This window comes from Aulonocara sp. 'chitande type north' Nkhata Bay, linkage group LG19, assembly GCF_057382095.1.
Source record: "Aulonocara sp. 'chitande type north' Nkhata Bay isolate Kocher_YH1m ecotype deep benthic linkage group LG19, A_spYH_male_GT1.1, whole genome shotgun sequence".
NCBI classification, from domain to species: domain Eukaryota; kingdom Metazoa; phylum Chordata; class Actinopteri; order Cichliformes; family Cichlidae; genus Aulonocara; species Aulonocara sp. 'chitande type north' Nkhata Bay.
Window position 1 is genome coordinate 15,970,973 of NC_141362.1, and position 23,369 is coordinate 15,994,341.

At 41.5% G+C, this 23,369-nt stretch overlaps 2 protein-coding genes across 6 annotated transcripts in view; one reads left to right on the top strand and one right to left on the bottom strand.

The window, feature by feature from the left end:
• The window catches only part of ralgapa1 (Ral GTPase activating protein catalytic subunit alpha 1), an 88,959-nt gene extending 73,143 nt beyond the window's left edge, over window positions 1-15,816 (top strand). For 3 of the 5 annotated variants that reach the window (XM_086275902.1, XM_086275904.1, XM_086275905.1), the window contains exons 45-47: window positions 8,367-8,491; window positions 12,364-12,475; window positions 13,309-15,816. In XM_086275902.1, the coding sequence (XP_086132028.1) occupies window positions 8,367-8,491; window positions 12,364-12,475; window positions 13,309-13,396 (325 nt within the window). In that variant the 3' untranslated portion in view covers window positions 13,397-15,816. The remainder of the gene's footprint in view (window positions 1-8,366; window positions 8,492-12,363; window positions 12,476-13,308) is intronic. The other 2 variants (XM_086275903.1, XM_086275906.1) reach the window with 1 other exon arrangement.
• Window positions 15,817-15,891: 75 nt separating this feature from the next.
• On the bottom strand, window positions 15,892-18,856 carry insm2 (insulinoma-associated 2). Its single transcript, XM_086275909.1, has one exon. It carries the CDS (start codon window positions 18,783-18,785, stop codon window positions 16,860-16,862), a length of 1,926 nt encoding a protein of 641 aa, XP_086132035.1. The 5' UTR covers window positions 18,786-18,856; the 3' UTR covers window positions 15,892-16,859.
• Between the last annotated feature and the right edge of the window lie 4,513 nt (window positions 18,857-23,369).

The window sequence follows — 23,369 nt, forward strand, 5'->3', positions numbered from 1 at the left end:
AGATTCAGGGTGGGTTCCCTCACGGATGACCGAGACAAAGTGCAGAACAGCAGACTGTGTGTCATCAGCTCTAACAGGCGTGTTGAATTTAGCCTTAAAGAGGCAGAAAGAAAAAAGTGTTCGTGAGCACAGACGGGGGTGTTGGCGAAAGATTAATTACTGGTGATAATTGGATTAGAAGGAAAAAAAATATTTTTACCCAGCTAATAAGCGCTAAGTGGGGCAGGATTTGTGTATCTCAAGGGCACCTGCAACATCCTAGCAGGTGTTTTAAGTGTTACCAATAAAGTTTTCAGACTTTTTATTTAAATTATTTGGTAACTTTAAGTCCCCTTGTTCTGTCAAGTTGATTTTTTTGACATTTTAATTCTTGATTGCAGAAAGACATCAGTCTGAAACATAAGCATCTTCTTTTGAGATTTCAAATGATCTAAAAATGGTTTGAATTTAATCATATTGTGTTTCTAAGGAAGTAACAACCTCTGGCATTGCACATTTTGTCCAATCAGTAACCCAAAGCCTCAAATAAGATGAAGGACAAGCTCCATATATTCACATTTAATAAGCAGGAGCATTTTATTATTTGTCCAAAATAGCGTAATTCTTTTGGTTGACAAATATTTGGCAGTCAATCCACCCTTATTGCATAGACTGTAAATGAAAGATGGACATAGCTGTTGAGCTGTTCTTTTGCATTTGTTGTGTTAGTTTTCATGACATGTGTTTTTGTTTCTATGTAGTTTTTTTTGTTTGTTTTTTCACATCCAGAATGTGAAGTCATACCTTTTCGTGAATATTAGCAAGTTTGTTTACCGAGGCATAGACTAGTCGGGTTCCTTTCACAGATACAGATACTTGTTAATTAGTGTTAAGTTACACAAAAACAATGAGGAGCCTATGGGGACTTACTCGCTTTTGTAGTGGGCCTCAAGCGCCCACTTAAGGATCTGCAGTTTTTATTTTTGACACTTCCTGTCAGCTGTGTTTTGTCATTTCAGCTAAAATGTTCATTCTGTTTTATATATAACGTGCCAGGCTTTTACTTTTCACCTTTCAAGGCTTATTATGAACAGATTATATCGGCCGCTAGAAGCAGAAAGATGTACAAAAACTAGTCCTTTACTTTGAATTTAACATCTGTGTGATGCATGCGGGAGGTGAGGAATTACTTTCTTTGTCAGCTTTTATATCCATATTATGAGGATTCATATCGGTGATTGTAAAGATATATGTGTGTGAGGAGGGGGGGGTTTATTGTGTAACCGCCTGCAGATAAGAAGCGGATGTATCTCCTTAATAAGGGAATTATTATTACGGCCTTGGTGACAATCACCAGCACCCATGCTGTGCCTGTGTGAACTTTAGTGTCTCTGTGCTGGTTAAATAAAGCTTGTAATTGCACTGGCAGCTTTAAGGCTCCCCTGTGGTGACAGGGAGGTAGGTGTGTGTGTGTGTGTCTCAGTCAAAGGGTGAAATAGTGGGGTGACAAGGGGCCAATTAATGTATCACGTCTGTTTTTTCTCCTCTGCCTCTGTTTCTGCATCAGGTTAAAGAGCAGATGAATAGGGGCAAATGCGATTGTCTGATGTGAGTGTGTGTGTGTCTTTTCATGCACGTCGAGCAATAAGTAGTGCATTAGACTAACCTATCTCTGTCTTCATCTTTGGCGTACGTGGACACACACACACGCTCATAATGAAATCACAAAGCCCCTCCATATCATTGCTATCACAGAAAGATATAAACCCATTAGCTTGTTCCTTTGGGCGTGGACGCACACACATACACGCACAGGTTTATCATTACACGCTGTAAAGCTTTTCCAATTGTATTATCCCTCTGATGTCCTTCTCTCTGTTGTCTGTTCCAATGCCCGGGGTGCAGAGGACAGATAGGGGGGGTTGTGTGTGTGTTTGGGAGATGCTGGGTGAGATAAGCTGTGTGTGTGTGTGTGTGTGTGTGTGCGCCTCTGATGAGAGGTGTCTCGTAGACAAGAAAACGGACAAGTTGTGCTGCTTTTTAATGCAATTTTCTCAAAATAGAAAATCATAAAAAGTTGTTAGTACAGCAGGAAAAACAGGATGGGCAGCCGTACTTCATGTTCACCCTTTTTAAATTAGAGTGTAAATTAGAGTCACTTGTCTGACCAGAGGAAATTAGCTATTCAGATTCAGCATCAAAAGGTTAAAGAACGTTTCTAGCTTTTCACCGGCTGTGCTGCTCTTTCTTAATTTATTTTTAGTCGATTTAATACTCTAATTTCTGTTACTTATTAAAACAACAATTTTTATTCATTTACAGGAAGAGATGACCTTCAGCAAACACTGCCTGTTCCTTTTAACACTTTAAAACCAACATTGCTCAGATGTTTTCCCCCTCTTTAATCCTATTCAATAAGACTGATTGGAGGCATTTTTTTCCCATCCTCAGTTGCAAAGTGCAAGGCAGGGAGGTCATAAAGTGTATTTAAAGGCTTGTTGGTCTTTCTTCTTTTTAGTGAGAAAGTAAAGGTAGCTGGAAAACACAACAGTGCCAGTCTTAGCCTGGGAAGTTGGAAAAGAGCAGAGTTCACCCAAAGCCCCTGCATCTTTTGGCATACGGGTTACCTGCTCAACCAAGTGTGCCACAGCAGGGCCCCCATTTCTTACTGTGGATGCAGATATAGCTCAATATCAGCTCAATAAGTGGGGTTAAGCCACATTTCTGCTGACAAGACAACCAATGGCATAACGTCCTTTAGGGATGTAATAACACGTTTGTTGCTGCAGCTTATTTGTCGATCTTACGGTAAATCTTAATAAGACTAAGTTAAAGTCCTTAGATTTTATTCATAGCAAAACAAATTATTTTAGAATTGTTTTTTTTTTTCCTTTTTTTCTTTTTTCTTTTTAAGGATCTTAATTTTTTTTTTTTTTTTTTTTTTTTGTGTGTGGTTATTCCGCTTCTCTTCAGGCTCTTTGTGGTTTATTTGCTTCTCTTTTTTTGGTCGCTTTGTGATGTTTTTGTATTTTAACACAATGTTCAGAAACCTTTTGTTACATCACTCATATTTGGAACCGCTAATCAGCCTAACGCACGTGTTTGGACTGCAGGGTAAATCCAGACTACTCGGACAAAGCCTACATGAGCACAGGGGGAACATGCAAACTTCACACAGGAACCAGTTCATTTATTTCCATGGGTGTACTTGCGCCACTTAACATCTAGCAAGACTACCTGGCTGAGGATCCATGACGATCCACGCAGCTCGTCCTTCTGTTATTCTGAGCTTGTGCCTCATCATTGTATATCGACAAACATATTTTTCACTTTTTTATTACTTTTTTCAATTACCTCTTGCCCAGTATGCCTTTAGAACAAAACTTTATTTCACATGATGTTAAAAAAAGGTCGTTATAGGAAAAAAGCTCATGTAGTAAAATTCATGTCTTGGGTTAAAAATTTCATGTTTTTTCAATGCACAAACAAGATAAATGGACTGGTTCCTGTACAGTGCTTTTCTACTCTACACTCAAAGCACTTTATCTAAAAGTCATTCTTTCCCAAGGATGCTTTGGCATGCGACTCGAGTGGCCAGGGATCGAACCACTAAACTAAACAATACTAAATAATTCATTTCAATTTTATTCATACAGTGCCACAACAGCAGTCACCTCAAGGCGCTTTATACTGTAAGGTAGACCCTACATAAAGAGAAAAACCCAGCAATCATATGAGCCACTATGAGCAAGTACTTTGGCAACAGTGGGAAGGAAAAACTCCCTTTTAACAGGAAGAAACCTCCGACAGAACCAGGCTCAGGGAGGGGCGGGGCCAGTTGGGGAGAGAGAAGGAAGACAGAATAAAAGACGTGCTGTGTAAGAATAATGGCATTAATAATTATTAATTACATTATTGATTGACAACCGGGTTTTGATGCTCTCTGTAGACACCATACAGTCACATTTCTACCTCTACAGACTTTATATATAGTCTCACAGCACACACCCCCTACATACAAACATTGCCATACACACACATCCCAGCAGTGGGCCCAACTCCTAATGCGCTAACAAGCTCCCTCTCTCCTCCCCTCGCCTCCTCTCCTCCTCCAGCCTCCCTCCGTCTCAAGTGATCACAGGAGTCGAACACCGCCACAATGAGCGGCGCTGCGGGAGAGAAAAGGTCTGAAATGGGGAGAGAGAGAGCGACAGAAGAGGGGGAGAAAGAGCAGGAGGAAAGCACGAACACTTCACTCTCTCCACTCCTTTCAGCCACGCACAAGAAAATGAGTTTCTGACTCGACACAAAAGAGCCTCTTTATCCGCCCCCTCTCTCCTCCATGTTTCTCCTGTCTGCCTTTCTCTGCTATGCTTTCTTTTTCTCCCTCACCAGCCTTCCTCCCCTCTTCCTCCCCTTATAATTTTCCCTCTTTCTTTCCCCTTCTCTCACTGAAAGAGGGATATTTTTCTGCTAATGACTTAATAAGAGGAGCCATCTGAAATTCAATTACAGCAGATTTCATAGTTGCGACTGCCATTTGGATAGAGGGACAGAGGGATGGATGGAGGCAGAGATGTGCGAGCGCATTTCAACTCTATTTTCTATGACCTCTCAATGGTTTCTACTTTTTTTCTTTTTTTTTTTAATACCAATAATAATAACTTTATTTCAGTACTGTGCTTCGTGCAGACCGGCCTCCTGAAATGCTTCACAGAGGAGGATTAAAAATTTGGGAAAATAAATAACTAGAAAACCTAAAATCGTTAAATCTCAGTCACAGTTTCTGTTATTAAGACTTAATTTTCAGTATTAAATAAGAGAAAAATGTTTGTAAAAGCTGAAGCAGAAAGAGACACACAGGACCTGTATTTAATTTGGCTTAAAGAAGTCATACAGATAAATATTTTGCTCTAAATGTTGTCACGTAAAGAAAAGTGCTAAAGTTTGCTTCGATGGCGAAGTGTCTCGAAGCAGCGTTAACAGGGTTTCTCGAGGTTCCCAAGGCAGGACAAGGTGTCGAGACCACACGTGACTTCATTAAAAAAATAAGAAAAAAGGTTTAATATGCAGTCGATGTTGTAGAGACATTAATTATAAAGATGTAAAGACCCCATGTGGACATCTTCGTTGCTAGAACAGCCCGGTGTAGCCGACGTTCTCCGTGCAGAGTGTTTTAAAGCTTTCCACCGCTGATGAAGGTGAGATTACTGCTCGTGTATGTTTTGCACATCGGTCCGTCGTCCCTGTCCTCCTCATGTCGCCTCATCCCAGTGGGGAGTTGGTGTTTGTGACACGATGACACAACCCACACTGAGAGGAACAAAAAGGGAAGGAGGTATAAAGGAGGCAGACGGAGGACGAGGGAAGAAAGAGATGTTCCCGTCACTTATCTCAGCAGTGGTACTGCGTCTCTGTATGTATTTGTCCTTATTCTCCCGTCTCTGCAGACATCTTTCTTTCCCGCGGGTGTCCTTTAAACCTTTTCACCTCCTCAGAAATGAGGAAATGGGAGCCTTTTATGTGCCTTTTTTTCCCCTCCCCCTTTCTCAGACACACATTATTAAAACATGATATGAAGATGATTAGGTGTTGTTTGCCTGACTATATAATAGCACCTCTATCTCCTAATTGCATTACATGCACACCTCTCTTCCCCCTCCGACTCGCACAAACACACCTTCGTTCACCAAAGGGGGAGGTGCGATGGCGGTGAGGGGGAAGCAGGAAAGGGCAAACGGCGAGATCACACAGAGACTCGGCGTGCGAGGCGCCGGCTCGACGGTCTTTGTGCGCCTGCCGCACCTCTCCCGGCTCTCGTGTTGTTACTTAAACATCGCCGTCGCTGCCTCGCTTCCTCTGCGGCTCACCGCAGGATTCTCACCCTTCCTTCATCTTCACCTTCGCTGCTTCCCTTTTAACAAGTTCTCTTCCTCCCTCAGCATCTCACTGCATTTGCACCTCCGACCCCCGTCCCTCCTTCTGAGGTTTCGACAAGTTTTTTGGGGTTTTTTTGTTTTTTTTGAAACAATAACAGCTGTTTTTAGACGTTGACGTTCCCGTGAAGTCAAGTCTGGTAAATGTCAGAAACAATCTTTGACAAACCGTCACCCTGTCACAAGTTTATATAGATTTCCTCCTCTCTATTTTCCCTGCTTTTTTTCCGCTTATCTGTCCCCCTCCTCTCCCCTCTGTTGTGCCAGCGCACTTTAAAGCAGCCATATTGTTGTTATTATCATTGTCTGTAACTGAATCAGTTACCATTAGACCTGAATCTCTCTCCTTCTGAGGCCCATAGACCAGCTCTCTAACCCAATAGAAAACCCATGGGTGCTGTTACAGATGGCCGAGCCATTCACAACGTGCACTCACACACACACAGATTTCATTCTGAAGATTCATTGGCTTAATCCCATCACACACTCGAACAGCATCACGTGCACACAACCACACTGTGCTTTCTCACATCCAAACTTATCAAACCCGGACACACACACACACACACACACACACAAACACTGTTTTCTCGTTGAAAAGCCCTTGTTATTGGAGCTCACTGAGCAAATGGTCATTCTGTTGGGAGATGATGGGACTGAACTGTGTGTGTGTTTATATCTGTGTATGGGTGTGCGCGTGTGTGTCAGGAGGCCGTAACAGCTGTGCGTGTCTGTCATTATGGGGGGGATGTATGAGAAGGACTAAGCAAGAGAGGGTAAATGTCATTCTATCAATGAGGTTATCTCTAATAGATGGACAGTTGAAGTCCTGGTTTCCATTTACTCTGCTCTCTGCTGAATCGCTGCGCCTCTCGTTTTGAATAATAGCAAGTGATAAATAGCAAGGTTTTTTTTCTCTCTTTCTGTCTCTGGCTGGATTATTCTCTGTAGAGTCACATGGACATGAAGGTACATGGTCATTCAATAAACACGTGGTATTTCAGTTTTCTTGTACTGGGCTCCAAATTAGGGTTTGAGTTCTTTTATCATTTATATTATATTAAACCAGAAACTATAATCTTTTAAAAAGTTTACTCCCTTTTTATATAAGTGTTCGTTTTAGGGCACGGCCGGCTGATATTTGTTATTCCAGAGGGCCATAATAAGTGAGAGAGCTCACTTTGGAGGGCTGAATTGAAGCATGACGCACACAGTACTGAATTATGTTAAACTGCATGAATTTGGAGGACATTGCAGATTATTTCACAATGGGTTATTTGCCGGCCTACAAGGCCTACGCAGCCTGAATAAGAGATGCGGTGGATTTCTATTGAGGGTTAAACTCTTGACAAATAATCCACATTTAGCACATTGAGCTTTGAAAAAAATTTGGAAGCACATGAGACTTGAATGTAGTTTTTTTTTTTTATCTCTCTCTTGGAACATCAAAGGTTTTTCATAACCATGCAATGTGTTTAGAAAAGGAGGGGGGACTGAAATTGGAGAAAGCTTTGTTAAAGTAGCTCAACTTCATTTTAGTTTCACATTTAATCGTATGAAGTATGCAAACAGTTAATTAGCAAGGTTTTTTTTTTTTTTTGTAATGATTGGCCTCGAGCAGTATTGTCCCCATAAATTTGAAGGATTTTCATATTTACAACAGAAACAGTTATCCTGGTCTTCAGTCCCCCAGTTGGCCGGTGTCCTTTGTAACACCACCCATTTCAAGCTCCGCAGCACCAGTGTGCAACTTGATCTTGTATCTTTATCACCTCCATATTCACCATGACCAGTAATTTCACCTTAAATGTGTATTTGTAAGTTTGACTAAAAGAAACAAACATAATGGTTATTTTGTGTTTTATTCCTGTCCCATTTTTGTGTAGCGGCAGTTATAGATGTAGGCTCGAACCACAGGACCTTTTTAGGTATATTGGTATCGGCATTTATAGCGACTGATACCGATGAAAATTTAAAAATAAATACAATAAGACCCAGAAACACTGGTGTATTTCTCTCTGTTGGAAGGTGATTGGATGCTTTTGTTTTTATCTTGTTTTTGTGTTATTTGAATTATTTTGTTTCTGTTGACTATGATTCTGGAATAATTAAAGATTTAATCAGTTATCATCAACCATGGTACAAGTGCTGATAATCCATATTTGTCCACAACAACAGGCAGCAAATCTAAGCGGACTCTGGCTGAGTGTAAACAAGCTATTTAATTTCTGACATAAAATAAAAATAAAATAAAATATTGGTTGATGTATCGGATATTTAAATCACCAAATATCAGTATTGGAATTGATATTGTTCCTAAAAATCCTGCATTGGTCGGCCTCTAGTGGTGGTTTTAATAACTTTTTAAGGGCAAGTTAACCCATTGTGCTTCTTTTTGTTATTGTCTGTGTTTCTGCTCCTGTTTGAGTTGTCCTTGACCTTTGAACTCAGCTATGAGGAGCGCGCCCGATACTTAGAAAATATCGTGCAGAACCACCAGGAGCCAACCACGTTTGAGGATTACGCAGCCCGAGTCTACAGTCCTGCTCCTTGCACTCACCTGCCCTCTGACACAGGTGAGACCACAGCAGCAGCAGCTACACCTGTCAACAAATGTATGAAATAGGCTATAAATCTGGGTGTTAGCCATAACATGAGATGGTGTTAAAATTAAGGTAAAAAGGAGCCACATGTCCCACATGGTCTCCTGACCCTTTAAAGTGTATGCAAATATTGCATTCCAGTGAATTATCTGGAAACAAGTCCAACATTCAGGGTACCAGAAAAAAGTGCAGCACACAGTAATATGTAATATGTCCTGTACTTTTAACGTTTCAAGGTCTCAGAAATTCTGTGCACACCCCTGTGAAATCAGAAAATATCCACAGTATTCATGAAACACACTTAAGTTCACGATAATCAACTAATTCTAAACGACCGGGTAAATATGGGTAGAAAAGCCTAATTGGTTTCTTTATTACACCTCATATGAAAAATAAACAGTTAAACCAAAAACTGCAACTATTCTCAGATAAAGTTCTTTTAGTTTAGAGGGATATATTTGGCACATCAGTAGCTGGACATAGTAGAAGAAATGCACTCTGACTCATTCGCTGAGGACTAAAGTTAGCATTAAATTATGGACCAAATAGTATTCTATTGGTATTCTATTCTAGTCCTTTTGTTTTATGTCCTCTTCTCAAAGGAAAAACAGGTAAATAAAAAGTAAAATGTACAAAAAATATTAAAATCCTATGAAATGGCTAATTTTTTTTTTTTTTTTTAAAAGAAAAGTACTCAGTTCCAAAGGACTACACGTATGGAAACCCTCCCTACATACAGGAGGCTTGACTTTTTAGTTTCAAGTGTGGCCAAAGAAAACATCAAACGCTGCCCTGTTACAGGGATCGCTGCACTGCTGAGCACTTTACATTTCTACATTGTTCACTTCTAATTAAAAATGTCTTAAAATGGCAGATTTTGATTCTTAAATTGGTGCCGGAGCCCCGACGATAACAGCGTGACATACTCAATAAAACATCCCACATATTTTGTGTTTGTTGTGTACAGATTGTATTTTGCTGGCACTCATTGTCCAGATTTGATAGGATGAACTTCAGAGCACACACACACACACACACACACACACACACACACACACACACACACACACACACACACACACACACACACACACACACACACTATAGCTCACAGCCTGAGTATCTGCTGAGCTCTGTTTTGTATCCAAAGCTGCACTCGGGCCCTTTTTTCTCTCTCTAGAGCTCCTCTGAGGAATTAGCTGACATCTGATCAGCCGTAGAGATGCCAGGCACGCACATGGGACTTAAATATGACTCTCATATGTATCCTGTTTAAGTTTATTAAATCGATACAGATCATTAGTCCTTGCAAATTATCTGCTTAAAATGGTGGTCTGTCCTTTGGCTCCAGTTTAATCTAATTAAAAATTAATTAATTTTTGTAGGTAAGCCGCATATTTTCTTCTTAAAGACTTATAAATGTGTGACCTGAAGGAGCAGAAGTGTGTGGTGTAATCAAATGATGGTTTGTAGGGACACGTGACAGGTGTGACTGTGTGCGTTTGTCTTAATATTTGTATAATTGATGCCTGTTTCCTTTCCTTAGCCACCTGCTCCTCATCTTACCAGCTGCTGTGTCAAAATATTAATAATAATACAACAATAATCAACCTGCTTTGAGGTTAAATAAATCTGGCACAACACCCCCGCCCACCCCACCCACAAATTTTCACTCATTCTTATTAAATGGCATTTAAATGTAACTTATTAAAGGCTCTGTTTTGGTTTGTCATGGGTTGGGCCCCAAATTCCCTTTCAGAGCGCAGGATCAGATCCCAGTAATAAAGCCTGCTTGATCTTTAGTCACGATGAGTGTGTCACATCTAAAAATTGTGAATTGAGATGCTGCTTTTGACAAACTTTTGATGATCCCGTGCTCTGAAGTCAACCCAGAGTAATTCACTTCCTGCCCTCCCCCTCCTGTATTTACTCACAGGTTCACCTCTCTTAACAAACACAATGATCAATCATTCTTCTCTCTGTTCTTATTTTATTTTGTTTTATTTCAATTTTTCCCACCCATTTTATTTTCTTTTTGTCCCCCTCCCCCCCTCCTTTAGATCGTATTGTCTCACTTGCCTATAGCTAAAAAGGTAAGCCTGGTCACATGATTGACACGCCCACTTCTGACTGGCTCTTCCTAAGGACGTTACAGTCTAGCTTTTACACTCCTGTGATTTCTCCATCTCTCCGTTTCTTCTTCCTCCTGTGTTTTCGACTGTTTAACCAGGTCTGCATGTATTAACAGCTGCCTTCACTTTAAAAGGAAGCCTCACTTTCAACTTGTGGTTTGGTGTGACTTTTGTTTTATGGATCATTATCAGAGGCAGTAAGAGGGCAAGACACTTGTTTTTATTCTTGAGTGTCAGACACACAAATAAGTCCAGTTTTAATTTATTCTTAAAAACAAAACCATCGCCTGGTTTAAATTTTAAAGTGTCTCTTACTCAGGTTGGTCTCCTTATCTAAGTGCTAGTTGTTTGTCTTTTCCTTGAAGTCCTTTTCTGTCCAAGCAGCAACTTTCTGGGGCTAAAACTAAAACTTTAAGCTGCTTCCAAAAGCTGCAGTCAGTCCCTGCAGACTCCCGTGCTAGAATGCACGCCTTTCCAGCAGGAATGCGCTTGTTCACAGCCTGATCTCCACAAGTAATTTCCCCAGTTAATAATGGTAATTACCCCCACTGGTGACTGGATCTGTATGCTGTTGGTACCTTTTATATAATTGTTAATCATTAAAGTGAAAAATATAAGGGCCTGCTGTGTTATAGTTGAACTAACAGACCATCCAAGCAACCCAAGAAATGGGTTGCATCCATCTTTTGCAACTAACACAGATTTCCTGAGACTTCTGAAAAGGAGGAGTCATTGCAGACCCCCTGACCTGTGGTGTGAGCCCTTGTGAACCCAGTCAGCACACCGTTTGTGCTTTTTATCCACACCATGTTCACCACATGCTATATTCGGTAGATTTAGCTCCCCATAGCTTCTACATCTGAACTTCAGGTTAAAGATTTAACACAGGCAGCTGCAAGTGGTGAGAATGGGACTTCCACAGAGCGATCTACAAATTTTAAAAGTTTTGCCGCAAAGGTGAGTTTCACTCATCACAGGCACAAGAAGACAACCTTAGAGGGAAACATTTTGTCTTCCTCTTGAGATGTCTGACTCACTGGCTGTCGGGATGAAAATAACATCTTGATTTATTAACGTACCCACTCTGCATCCTGATAAATGTTCCTCAAACACAACACGAACATCATAGCAAATCTCTCTCCGAGGCTGGGTGAAAGTGAGACGTCCTTTTCTCCTGTCTGTCCACTCGATCCATAACTTGGTCGTTCTGTTAACCTCCGATGTCATGCTCACCTGGTGAAACTTGACCTCTAACCTTTTTGTATGCTCCTCTCGCTCTCTCTCTTCCCGGTTGTGATATGATGTAGTGCCATAGTGCTGCTCAAAAATATGCACTCTGACACCCTGTTAAAAGTGGTAAACCAAGCATAGGTTTGCACATGTGCACAAAAGCTGTTTGAATGTTGGACTAACGCTGTTTTCTGTGTTTTCAATTGTGCTCTTTCAATGTAACAGGGATGGGACAAATTAAGTGAATATGCTCTGTTATATGTGTACTCATTATGTACGTGTACGTATTGTAAATGTGCTTGTGAAGTCTGTCATGTGTGTCTTTCTGCTCCTTTCTGTTACACGTGTGGCTTTTTCTTTTTTCTGTTTTTATTCAGTTTTCTTTTTCTTCTCTCTCCTGAACTGCTCCTCTTCCAATACCTTCTCTATTTCTTTGTCCTTCTCTCTTTCCTCCTTTATCCTCTCCTAACTTCCACTCATTAGAGGAGCATAGTGCAATGTATCTGATGGTCCCGAAACCACTAGACAGCTTTAACCAGCTCAGGGTTAAAGGGAAAGGTCTTAAGCAGAAGGTTCTTCATGCTAGCTGTGAATGGTATGCACTAGAGATGGTGAATAAATTGTGAACTTTAAATTGCACTTTAAAATACTTTAAATTACAGGACAGTCTGTGGAGGGAGTTACCAGAAGTTTCTCTGCAATTTTAAACATTTATTTTTTGCAGGTTTAGCCCAGATGTCGTTCTGTTGGAACATTTCTTTATTACGTAGTAAACCTGAGACCTACTATTTAATTTGCACTTCTGTTTCTTGTATTAAGATGTCTCAGGGACTGAATGTTTATCTAAACGTCTTTACACTGACACAATGGTGAGTTTCACTCGTCCAGCCCACTTAACATCAAAGTGAGCTGTACGTGAAATGAGTTTGGCAGCCTTGCTTTAAACTGTATCATCCAAAGCTATCCTGATAGAGGTGGTACCTGTTCTATAAGAGGTTCAGCTGCAAAGCAGGAAAAACTTTAAAATGTCTTTGTAGTCACTGGTAAAGGGTTAGTATGTCCTATCAGTGAGGCTCGCTCGCTAGCTCAGATTCACTTAATTTTGGTTGGTTTAAATAATTACTTTTCTGTTTCACATTAAGTATAGGTCATGCACATGTCTAGTGGTTTTGGGGAACCTTTAACTTAAGGAAATAGAGCTTTATCAGGTTCCTGTCTCTAGCTGTGTGTCTGTGTGTCCGTTTATCTGACTGTCCTGCTTCTGTGACTGTAGGAATCTGTGCAGTGTGGCTTCGTAGATCACAGTGGGCTGAAATATAATTTTATTGTTGTCCCTTCATCCTTTTTCTCCTTATTTACCTCCACCCCCTCACCTCGCCTGTCTTCCCCTCAAACCCCCCTTCTCCTCCTATTCTTCTTCCTCTTCAGGCTCCTGCCTAGAGATTCTTCGGGGAGAAAGTCCGGCTCTTGGGGAGGCCGGGAGCGACACGGCGTCCCCCATGTCTCCTCGGACTAGCAAGAGCCGCATGTCCATGAAGCTACGACGCTCCTCCGGATCAGCCAATAAGACCTGAAATCCCCAAACTGCAGGACTCAGCCAGAACTCACACTTGATATCACATTAGGAAACAAAAAGCTTTCATATCAGCCAATCGGAGGTATCAGGATCCTCAAAAACAAGCCATTTTAAATTGGTCCGTTTACAAAGCACACAAAATTAGGTATGTAAGCAAATTAATATAAACTCTTCAGTAGGCGCTGATTCATCCCAGCATGTTGTATTTCTGGTTGGACCCTGGGCTTTAATGGGCACACGTGTTCTCTTGTACTAAATATATATAAAAGTATTCTATGGGCAATACTGTAAGTTTTATTTTGAAAAATACTCACAGATGCTGCTCTGTATATCTACAGCTTTGCTTGGGAAAAAACACACACACACACACACACACACACACACACAGAGAGAGAGAGACAAGTCAAACCAGTGTTGCAGCATGTTGAGTAGTAAAATTAGCAGTGCAGTATTAGTTCATAACAGCCTGTGCCATGTTAGAAAGTGCACACAATGCCAGTCGGTGTGAGCAGGACTGCAAAGAAGAAGAAAAGTGTCCTTTAAGGAATCTGTATATTTGTACTATTTTGCGTGTGTGTGCGTGTGTGTGCGAGTGTGTGCGCGTGTGCTGGGGGGGGCAGAGGTGGGAGTGGAGGCTGTAAAGAAAGCGATAAGTCTATTTTTATTTTTTTTTTGTGCGCAGCACAGACCTGAAATGATAAAGAAAGTTAGTTTCTCAAGCCAAAAAAAAAAAAAAACAAAAAAAAAAACGTTCTCCGTGTTTGAATCCAGAATAAAAGTCTGAACTTCCTCTGATGATCATTAACAGGACCGACCGATGGAAGAGGAGGCACTTGCATATATCATTTTGTTTTCTTCTGATGCTGTAAAACAAGCACTGATATTAATATTAACATGTTGGGGTTTTTTCTTTTAATTGACTGTAAACTGAGTTTTGACCCGAACAGGAATGTTACTGTATTTTTAGTCAGTCCTTCATCTGAGGCAAAGAACCACAGCTTTTTCTTTCTTTGTTCCTTCGAGTATATGTTGTATATCTATATGAGTATAAATATATATATACACATACATAGTAGATATATGAATATCTATAAGAATGTGTACAGTGTAAGGAAGCTTGTTGTGCGTGTGTACATACGGTTATAGCTGCCAAAGCCAAACTGTGATTGAAATCCAAACCACAGACTTGCTAGAAAACAAAACAAAAAGTAGGTTAGCGCTACAAGATTTCAAGCTTTCATAACCAGCTTGCTCTTCATCGTCCAGGAATTTAAATTCATTCTACGTTGTTCTTCCCGTGATGGAGCTTGTAAATCTGTATGGAGGGAATCATCATTCTCATGAATTACTGTAAAAGGCTGGTGGGTGGGGGGAAAGGGGACTGGTATTTAAAACACACTTCCGCGTGTTGGGATCTGGGTCCACAAAAGTCCACTAAGAGTTGGTTTAGTGCTTCATTTTCAGTGTTTTGTAGGCAGTTTTCAGGGTTGGGGGGAAAAAAAAAATACAAAAATGAGAGAATCACCGCCAAAGAAGGGGAAGAAAAAGAGGTGTCATTGAGGGAGGGGGCATCAGCATGCAGTCGCAACACTACCACTTTTTTTTTTTAATGTATTTAACATTTTCAGTTTCTCTTTCTGTGAGTTTAGAGGGAAAAAGGTTAAACGAACGCTCTTCCCGTGTCTGTTACTGGTGAAAGTTTTGTTACTGTTCGTTTCAGCCATATACTCTATAGATTAAAGGGATTGTGTAACAATTTTCTTTTATTTCAAACTTAATATTTAAAAAGGAGGAGATCAGATTCATGTGCACTTACTTGAAGTCAGCTGAGGTTTGAGTCTTCCCTTTAAATTATTTACTCTTGTTACTTTTGTCACTGAGGTCAAAGCACCATTGAATGGTTGAGAGGCCCCACTGCACCCTGATCTCTACATGCTGCGTGTATATATATGTGTGTATGTATACTAGAGGTCACCGAGCCTGCTCAGTTCACACCCCAAACTCCGTCCCAGCACCGAAACCACACGACGGCACCATGTTTACGCGCGCTAGTGGATTAGCGTTCAGATGCTGCTTTAAAGATCCACGGGTTGTACATACTGTTCTTTTTTTGTCCCCTACAACTAGTTTCCACCCAAAGAGCATGAATAAGTCATATCGGCGTCACTCTTCATCTGAAGAGGAGAAACAGTGTAAATCCCCCACCTGATGGATACTACTGATTACACACACTGCATGCTTTGACTGCGCACACACTCCACAAACTGTCAACTGTGTGAACATGTGTTAACGCCGGCCACACGGCAAGCGTATGGATGTGCTACGATGGAGTTTGACAATAAAACAATTCGTACCAGTAACTGCCAGAGTTGTGTGGTTAATCAGCTTCAAAACAATAACAGCAGCAGGCTGACAGCGCAGTGTTGATTGGACTCTACTCACATTTATTCACAATTGTGTCATTAGTTTCACATTCAGCCATATCAAAATAGGACCGTACAGTCTTCATAGAACCACACGTTACATTTTTAGCATCATAAAGGCATTTAGCAAATATCTCAACATGAATAATCAAAGACAAAAGACCTTTTTTTAATAGCAGTATAACATTAACTGTTTCATTTCTGTATGAAAATATTTTATAGCTGAGAAATTAATGATTGTTTTCTCTTTACTCTTATTCATTGATCTCTGTACATTTGTGGTTTGAAAATTTAGTTTTTTAGGATGAGAAGGAGGAAGATCACCCATTATGGTTACACTCCTAAGCTTTAGTGAACATAAAAACAAATGCCAAGTTCAAAATGACTGGCTGTTGGGCCCGTTTTACTCACTCTGGTGGTGGCATTAATGAGCTTTAGTGCCAGGTTATTTGCAAGAAAAGCTGAACTGTAAGTAATAAGAAGAAATAATTTAATCGGTTAACATTATTCTGGATTATTTGTTTTGTCCGGTAACTTAAAATATCCTCTTTTCCCTTTAAGGAAAAGCGAGCTAGGATGGTTGTGTAGAAGCCAGTTTCCAGGCAGGGTTTCAGCACCTTGGACAGTTACAGGTCATCTTCAGCATCTTTTACTCATAGCATATAGTCCAAATATACTTCAGCAGAACTATAAATGTGTTATTTAAGCACCCAGAGAAGAATCAATCAGAGGTTTGTGGTAGATTGATAGCTTTGTGGGAGAGGGAAAAAAAGACATTTTGAGATGTTATTTTATCAGATTTTAGTATCTACGAGCAGTTTTTGTGTCCAGGTGACCATTAAAATTAATTCAATATTTTAAAATAAGTGCCCGGAGGTGTTACCAAGATGGCTACCGAGTGGCGAGACTTGCTTCTGAAAGGACTTCTTGATAAATAAACTTTTTCCCCCTCTTTTCCAAACCACAGTTTTGCGCGCGACTCACGGCCGCACGGTCATCTGCAGCAGCATCACCTGCCGGTTCTCGGTGGGGTGAGACTTGTTGATGTGTCTCGTGAGTCCCGGGGAGCTGAAGAAAGTGGAGGGGCAGTGTTTGCACGTGAAGATCTGTTGCTGCTCCTGCTGCTGGTGGTCGCACTCCCCGCCACCGCTCTCCTCTCTGTGCGCGTGGAAAACGTCCCCTCTGCGTCCTCCTCCCAGAGTCTCCGCCATCAGCTCGTCCCTCATCGCGTGCCACAGCCGGTGCTTGTCCCTGATTTCGACCGACGGGAAGCGCGCGCCGCACAGGTGACAAAGGCACACCTGGCTCTGTCCGGAACTGGGCTCGCGCGCTTGGCCGTAAGATGCAGCGGGCGGAGACGCTCGCGGTGTCATCTCGTGCGCGGCCAGGTGTTTCTTCAGGTAAGCCTGCCGCCGAAACTTCTTCCCACAATACCGGCACTCGTACACCTCCTCCGGTAACGACTGAACAAACGGCAGAGGCGGAAGCTGCTGCTGGGGCAGGTCCGCGCGCTCCTCTGGGTTCAGCACGAGGAGACTGGACGGCGGGCTGTCCGCGGCTCTCACCTGCGGCTGCAGGTCCAGGCAGCTCTCGGCCGGGTTCCGGTAACGCGGAGAGGAGTCGTAGCGGGGAGGCGCGAGGCCGTCGCCGTCCGGGCTGTCCCGGGACCGCGCGTGGAGCAGCAGCAGAGACTGCTCGCGCCTCATGCGGGAGCTGTCCAGCGCCGCGTGGTGCTGATTGGTGTTCACGCGCAGCAGCTCGTTCTCCTTGCCCTCCAACTCCACCGGCGGCCTCTCGTGCTGAGCGAGCCCTCGTGCCTCTTTGAGCGAAAGGTTCTTGTTGGGGGTCGGGGTCTCACCTGCCGGGCTGCTCACCGGGCGCGGCTTGTGCCAGCGGCGGTGAGAGGCCAAGTTGGCCGGGCAGCTGAAGACTTTGTCGCACTCGGGGCACCGGTACTCCACACGCACTATGCGGGAGCACTTGTGCTGCGCAAGGGAGAAGGGGTCGGGGTACTCCTCTTTGCACAGCTGGCAGATGAACTCCCCCAGCGGCTGATTCCCGCCGGGGCCGGACGACTTCTCCCGGTGCCTCCGCAGCTCGGGGCTCTCCTTCTTGATGCGCAGACCCAGAACCGGGGAGGTCGTGACCTCGTCCTCGAAGTTCAGCTTCCGGTTCACTTTGGGTTTTTTCGTGGGGTTGCTGCACGCAGACTGTTTGCTGTGTCTGCTGCTGCTCGGCTCGAGGAACGAGCGTTTCCTCGCCACTTCCTGGCTCATCACGGTGAGATGCGGGAACAGGTGCACGTGGGGAGGGTCATACTTGTCACCGTGACCGTAGGACGGCGCGTGGTGGCGGCTGCTGCTCGCGAGGATCCTCTCGATGGAGGCGGACACCGAGGTCGGCGTGGAGCTGACCAGGAACGGCAGGTCCGGCAGGTCGGGTACTGGGGAGGACGGCAGACACCTGCCCGTGAACAGCAGCTGTTTTTCTCCTTCCTCGCGCTGCTCAAGAAGTCTCGTGCCAACCGGTTTAACGGGGCTGCAGGAGTCTGTGAGTGGCGGAGGCGGCGGCGGGAAGAAGCAAGAGAAGTCACCGTCGGGGCTCAAAGCGTCCAACTCGCTCTCAGGTAACTGCGCGCGCCGGTCCGCCTCTGCCTCCAGAGCGGACTCCACGTGCGGGCTCCACGCCTCCCTGACACCAGCGGAGTCCTCGCGGGACACTGGGAACTCTCCGTCCTGCCGCTGAAACGGGAAAACACTGAGCACGTGGCTCTCTGCTCCGGTCGCTTCACAGCTGTACCCCCCGCCGCCGCCGTTCCGGTCACCCTCCGGGTTGTTGTTGTTGCTCCGTGACCGGTATGACGCCGAGCCTCGCCGGTGTCTCTTTACCAAGAATCCTCGAGGCATTGTGGCGATGACAGCGCGTGGCACAAGCACAGCGGAAAGGACAACAACTCTTGTCTCGAGCCCACTTTCAAGTAGAGCTTTGAAGTGGCGGAAAGAGAGAGAGAGAGGGGGGCGCGCGCAGGTATGATGAGTGAACGAGAGAGAGAGAAAGAGAGCAGCCTATCCGCGTTAACATTTTTTTCCATCCAGCCTCACGGACACCGATAGCTTTGACTGAATGCTGAAATTCAACATTAGACTAAAAATTATAAAAGCACAACAGCGAAGAAAAAATAGTGCCAGGCAGGGGCGTGTCCAGGTGGAGGTGGCACAGGGTGGCACCTGCCCCATGAGGTATGATTTTAAGTACTTTAAATGTTTTTTATGCTAAAATTTCTGTAGCCTACTATAACTTAAGTAGAGTCCAAGTATGGTTAAATGCTAAAGTGTGTTTAACCTTCAGGTATTGAATATATTTATCTGCGCTGCTTAGTTTTAATCATAAATGTTTCCTGCCACAAAATTTCCAGTAAAACGGTTTTGATTACTGATTTAAATTGTAGTAATTTTTTTTAAAACAGCAGTAAACCAAATTACTCTAAACTGAAAGCTCTAATTGAATCTTATTGTTTTGTTTCCATAAACAGTCACAAAATAATAAACAAATCCATCCACAATTAAAACAATCATTGGCTGCAGCTCTGTAGAAAGCAATCTCCTTATTAGTTTTTTATCCTCTGGAGTGGATATATATGCATGTTTTTGTTTTAAAATATAGGGTTTGATTTTTATTGTAATTCCCGTGTAACTGTTTCATAATTAGGTATCAGTAATTGGGATATTTTGAGTGGTTCTGCACAAATATTTGAAGTATTACTTGTCTTCAAACAAGATGTTTACTCAGATTTTCTTCAGACTTCTGTTTCAAAGTAAAAACAGCCCAACCATGATGACTTCACTCTAAGTAGTTATTGATTAAAACATTACGACGTCACCACTTCATCTATAATTTGGTACTGATGATACTGTAATAAATAATTAATATAAACCTACCTTCAGTTGTATTTATTTTTTGCAGTATCAATTGTGTTTTTAACTCTTTGCATAAACAACATATATAATGATAAAAGAATGTTTTATAGGTAACAGAACAGGTATGATAGACAGAAAAAAAAGTATTTCTGTATAAATTTTAAAGATCCCCGTTGGACATTTTAGGGTGGCCACTGTAACTCTTATGAAGCACCACTTACAGTACATAATACTGCAAAACATGTGCTCAGTGTTTCCTATGCCATTTGTCTGCACTGCATTTATTTATGATCAGATACTGTGCCACAACTGGTGCCACAACGTTAAAAGATCCATGGAATGCCTCCTGCATAATGAGAAAACCTATAACTTCTGAAAAGGCTGTTCTTGGAGTGAGGTAGGTCACTAGCAAGACCTTTTTTAAGTAAAAGAAAAGTGTCTGGATTACCTCAGGGGATAAATTTGTCCTCTTAAAAGGTAACTTAGTCAGGAAGATCAGGAGACCCCTAAAGTCAGAGTAGCGGGAGCCAAACTTCACCTTTTAAAGTCAGTGCCCACATTAGCAGATAAGGGCTGTATCCCCGATTAAGATTAAGTAGGATTTACTTTCCTGCTTTCCTGCTTTTCAGACTTTTAACACTTGTATTGACAGTACAATTTTTTTTAAATATAATTAAATGTCCTAATGTTCATTTCCTCTCTTCCTTTTACAGGCTGACTTGAATAAATAACATAGCCAGAGGCAATTTTTGCCAATTTCACATTTCCCCTTCAACATCCCTTCACCTCACAGCACTGACTTTCAGCCAGCGATGATCTGTGTCGTCTTCATTTCTATTTCTCTTCTTGCCATCCAAAAATCAGAAGCCAACCCAATATGATCTCCCTTTCTATAAATGAAAGCTCACATTCTACAGTACTGTGCAAAGTCTTCTTTACCCATTATTCCTTTAAAATTTGCTAGGAAAATGGGAAATAGATGAAAACAAACATGGCAATACACTTTGTACAATGAAAGCCAGCCATTATTCTTTAGCACAATCTGAACCCTGTCAAGCAGCTTTCTTGTAATTTCTTTGAAGAGTCTTCAAGAATAGTTCTCCAGGCTTCTCTATGGACCATCAAAGTTCTTCTTTGGGTGTTGGCTCCATTTAGATGATCCAACATTTTCAATTATGTTAATGTCCGGGTGCTGCAGAGGCCGATCCATGACTGATAGTGTCCCGTCGTGTGTTTTTCCAGGTACCCTTTTATTGCATTGGCAGTGAGTTTGGGACCGTTGTCACATTGAACATTTAAACCATTGTAAGATGGTTTTCAGATGGTATTTCATGGTGGATCAAAATCTTTTATGGATTCATAATTCTATCAATTTAGAAAATCTCCTACACCATGACGCAGCCTCCACCGTGTTCACAGGCAGCTGTAGACACTCACTGTTGTACTTCTCTCCTGACCTTCTCCGTACATACTGACAATAAATTCAATTAAACATATCAGTGATTTGAACTAAAATTTTTCAAATTTGGATTCATCACTCTATAATATGTATTCACATTTCAGTCCAGTTCTTTTGTAATGTGCATACCTGAGTCCTTTCTCCCTGTTTCCCTTCTTCAAGAATGGGTTCTTGTCACTCGCCCTACCACTGAGACCATTTCTGATGAGGTTTCATTGAACAACTGAAGGATCAGATGCATCTCTCAAGTCATGTGTCAGGTCTTGGCTGGATTTTTTAATTTTTTAAGGACACAACTTTCAGATAATATTTATCTGCTGTAGATAGATTTTTAGGCCTGAAACTACTTCTTTTATCTTCCACTTGTCCAGTTTTCTCAGTTTTATGAAGCACACACCGCACAAAATACCAAGAGATACCAAGTCAGTGCTAAGGGGCCTAACACGCAACAAAACATTCATCTGGAAATGGTCATGCATTAGTACTGGACTGAAAGTGAGTGAAAAAGAAACCCAGAAACCCTGGAGAACGTTTGCTCAAGACCAGTTAAGAACAAATCTGCAAGCCTGGCTCTTTGGGAGCAAAACACAAAGAAATGAGGAGTGACTCAACACTTTTGCACAGTAGTGTACTACTCTAGGGTCTAATTTTTAGTGCACCAGAACATTTACTAGTTCCTAATGATACCTAATATATTAATATACAAATTATTATTAATATTACTATTTAATTATTACTATTAAATTATTTCCTCAAAACTTTGCTCTGTATTGAGAACTTCCAAACTCTTTCCAGAGAGATAGAAACTAGTGTCATCAGCAAACAAGGTTCAGGGCTCATGTTTCCACCTATTGGTTCATTAACTCTCTAACTCTTAAGTAGTGTTTTATTACATTTGGTGTTTTCACATTAAAATGCCAATAAAATTCCTTCACCATAGTTTAAATCAAAAGAAAAATTATGTTTTAGCTGCTTCTGTTCATAGTTTGTTTGTTTTATAGCTAAATTAAGAAGAAGCTGAAATAAAAGCTGTCTGTCTGCTGATAAAGTGCTAGATCTTTAAATTTGGTAGATTTCTTGTAAACTTTACTCCATGGAGTCTAAAGAGGGGCAGAGCATTTACTCCACTACATTTCTATGAAAGTTTTATTTAAAAAATTTTCAAATACGGATTTATAATATAAAATCTAAGATATATGATTCTAAAGGTATATAAAGTAATTAAACTGGCTTTTTTGTGGCACTGAAAAATCAGATGTACTGGAACAATATTTTAGTAAATAAAATACATTTTTATTTCTAATTTTACATACAATATACATACAGAGCCCAACACTGAACCTTTTATAACCCCCAAAAAAACACCCTTCAGGAGGTTGGATTTACGAGTATTTATTTGTACATATTGATATCCATGGTCAGTGTAACTTTTTAGTGTGATACCTTGTTGTATTTCTCTATGTTCTCCATTAATAATCTGTGATCTATAATGTCAAATGCTTTTTAAAAAGTGGGCAATCACCCCGCAGTGTGAAATACATGGAGTCCTCAGTGTTAAAACAAAAACCAAAACTTTAAAGAATAATTTGAGAGGTAGTTTTTGGTGAAACCGTTAAAGGAACTTGAAGATTATTGTTTAAACTTTCAGAAGACCCTCAGGGAGCCTTTACAGAACATTTCCTGAAGCTTTAGCAAGATGCTAAATATTTGGTACAATATGAAACTCGAGCTATTGTAAAATCTTTGAGGAAGTGATTTTCTGAATGTGCTCAGAACTTAAAGACCACAACTTGTGGCATAATTTCCCAACATTTATCTCACATTTCTTCTGAATTTAGAGTAAATTTCAATACATAAAACACTCACAGGTTCCAAATAATTCTTAAAATGCATCGAAAGTAAAACAAAGGGAATGAAAATTGATAGTTTTAGATGATGGAGTTGCTGCAGCAGTTGATCATGTGCAAAAAATAATCTGCTTTGAGTTTGTTTGGAATGTGAGAGATAAAGTAAAAACTGTTTAAAGAAGACGAGATGAACAAACATAAAACATGAATAATTTGTTCTTTTTCCATTTAAATCAACTGTTTGTTTTCAGTTATTTACTTTTACTG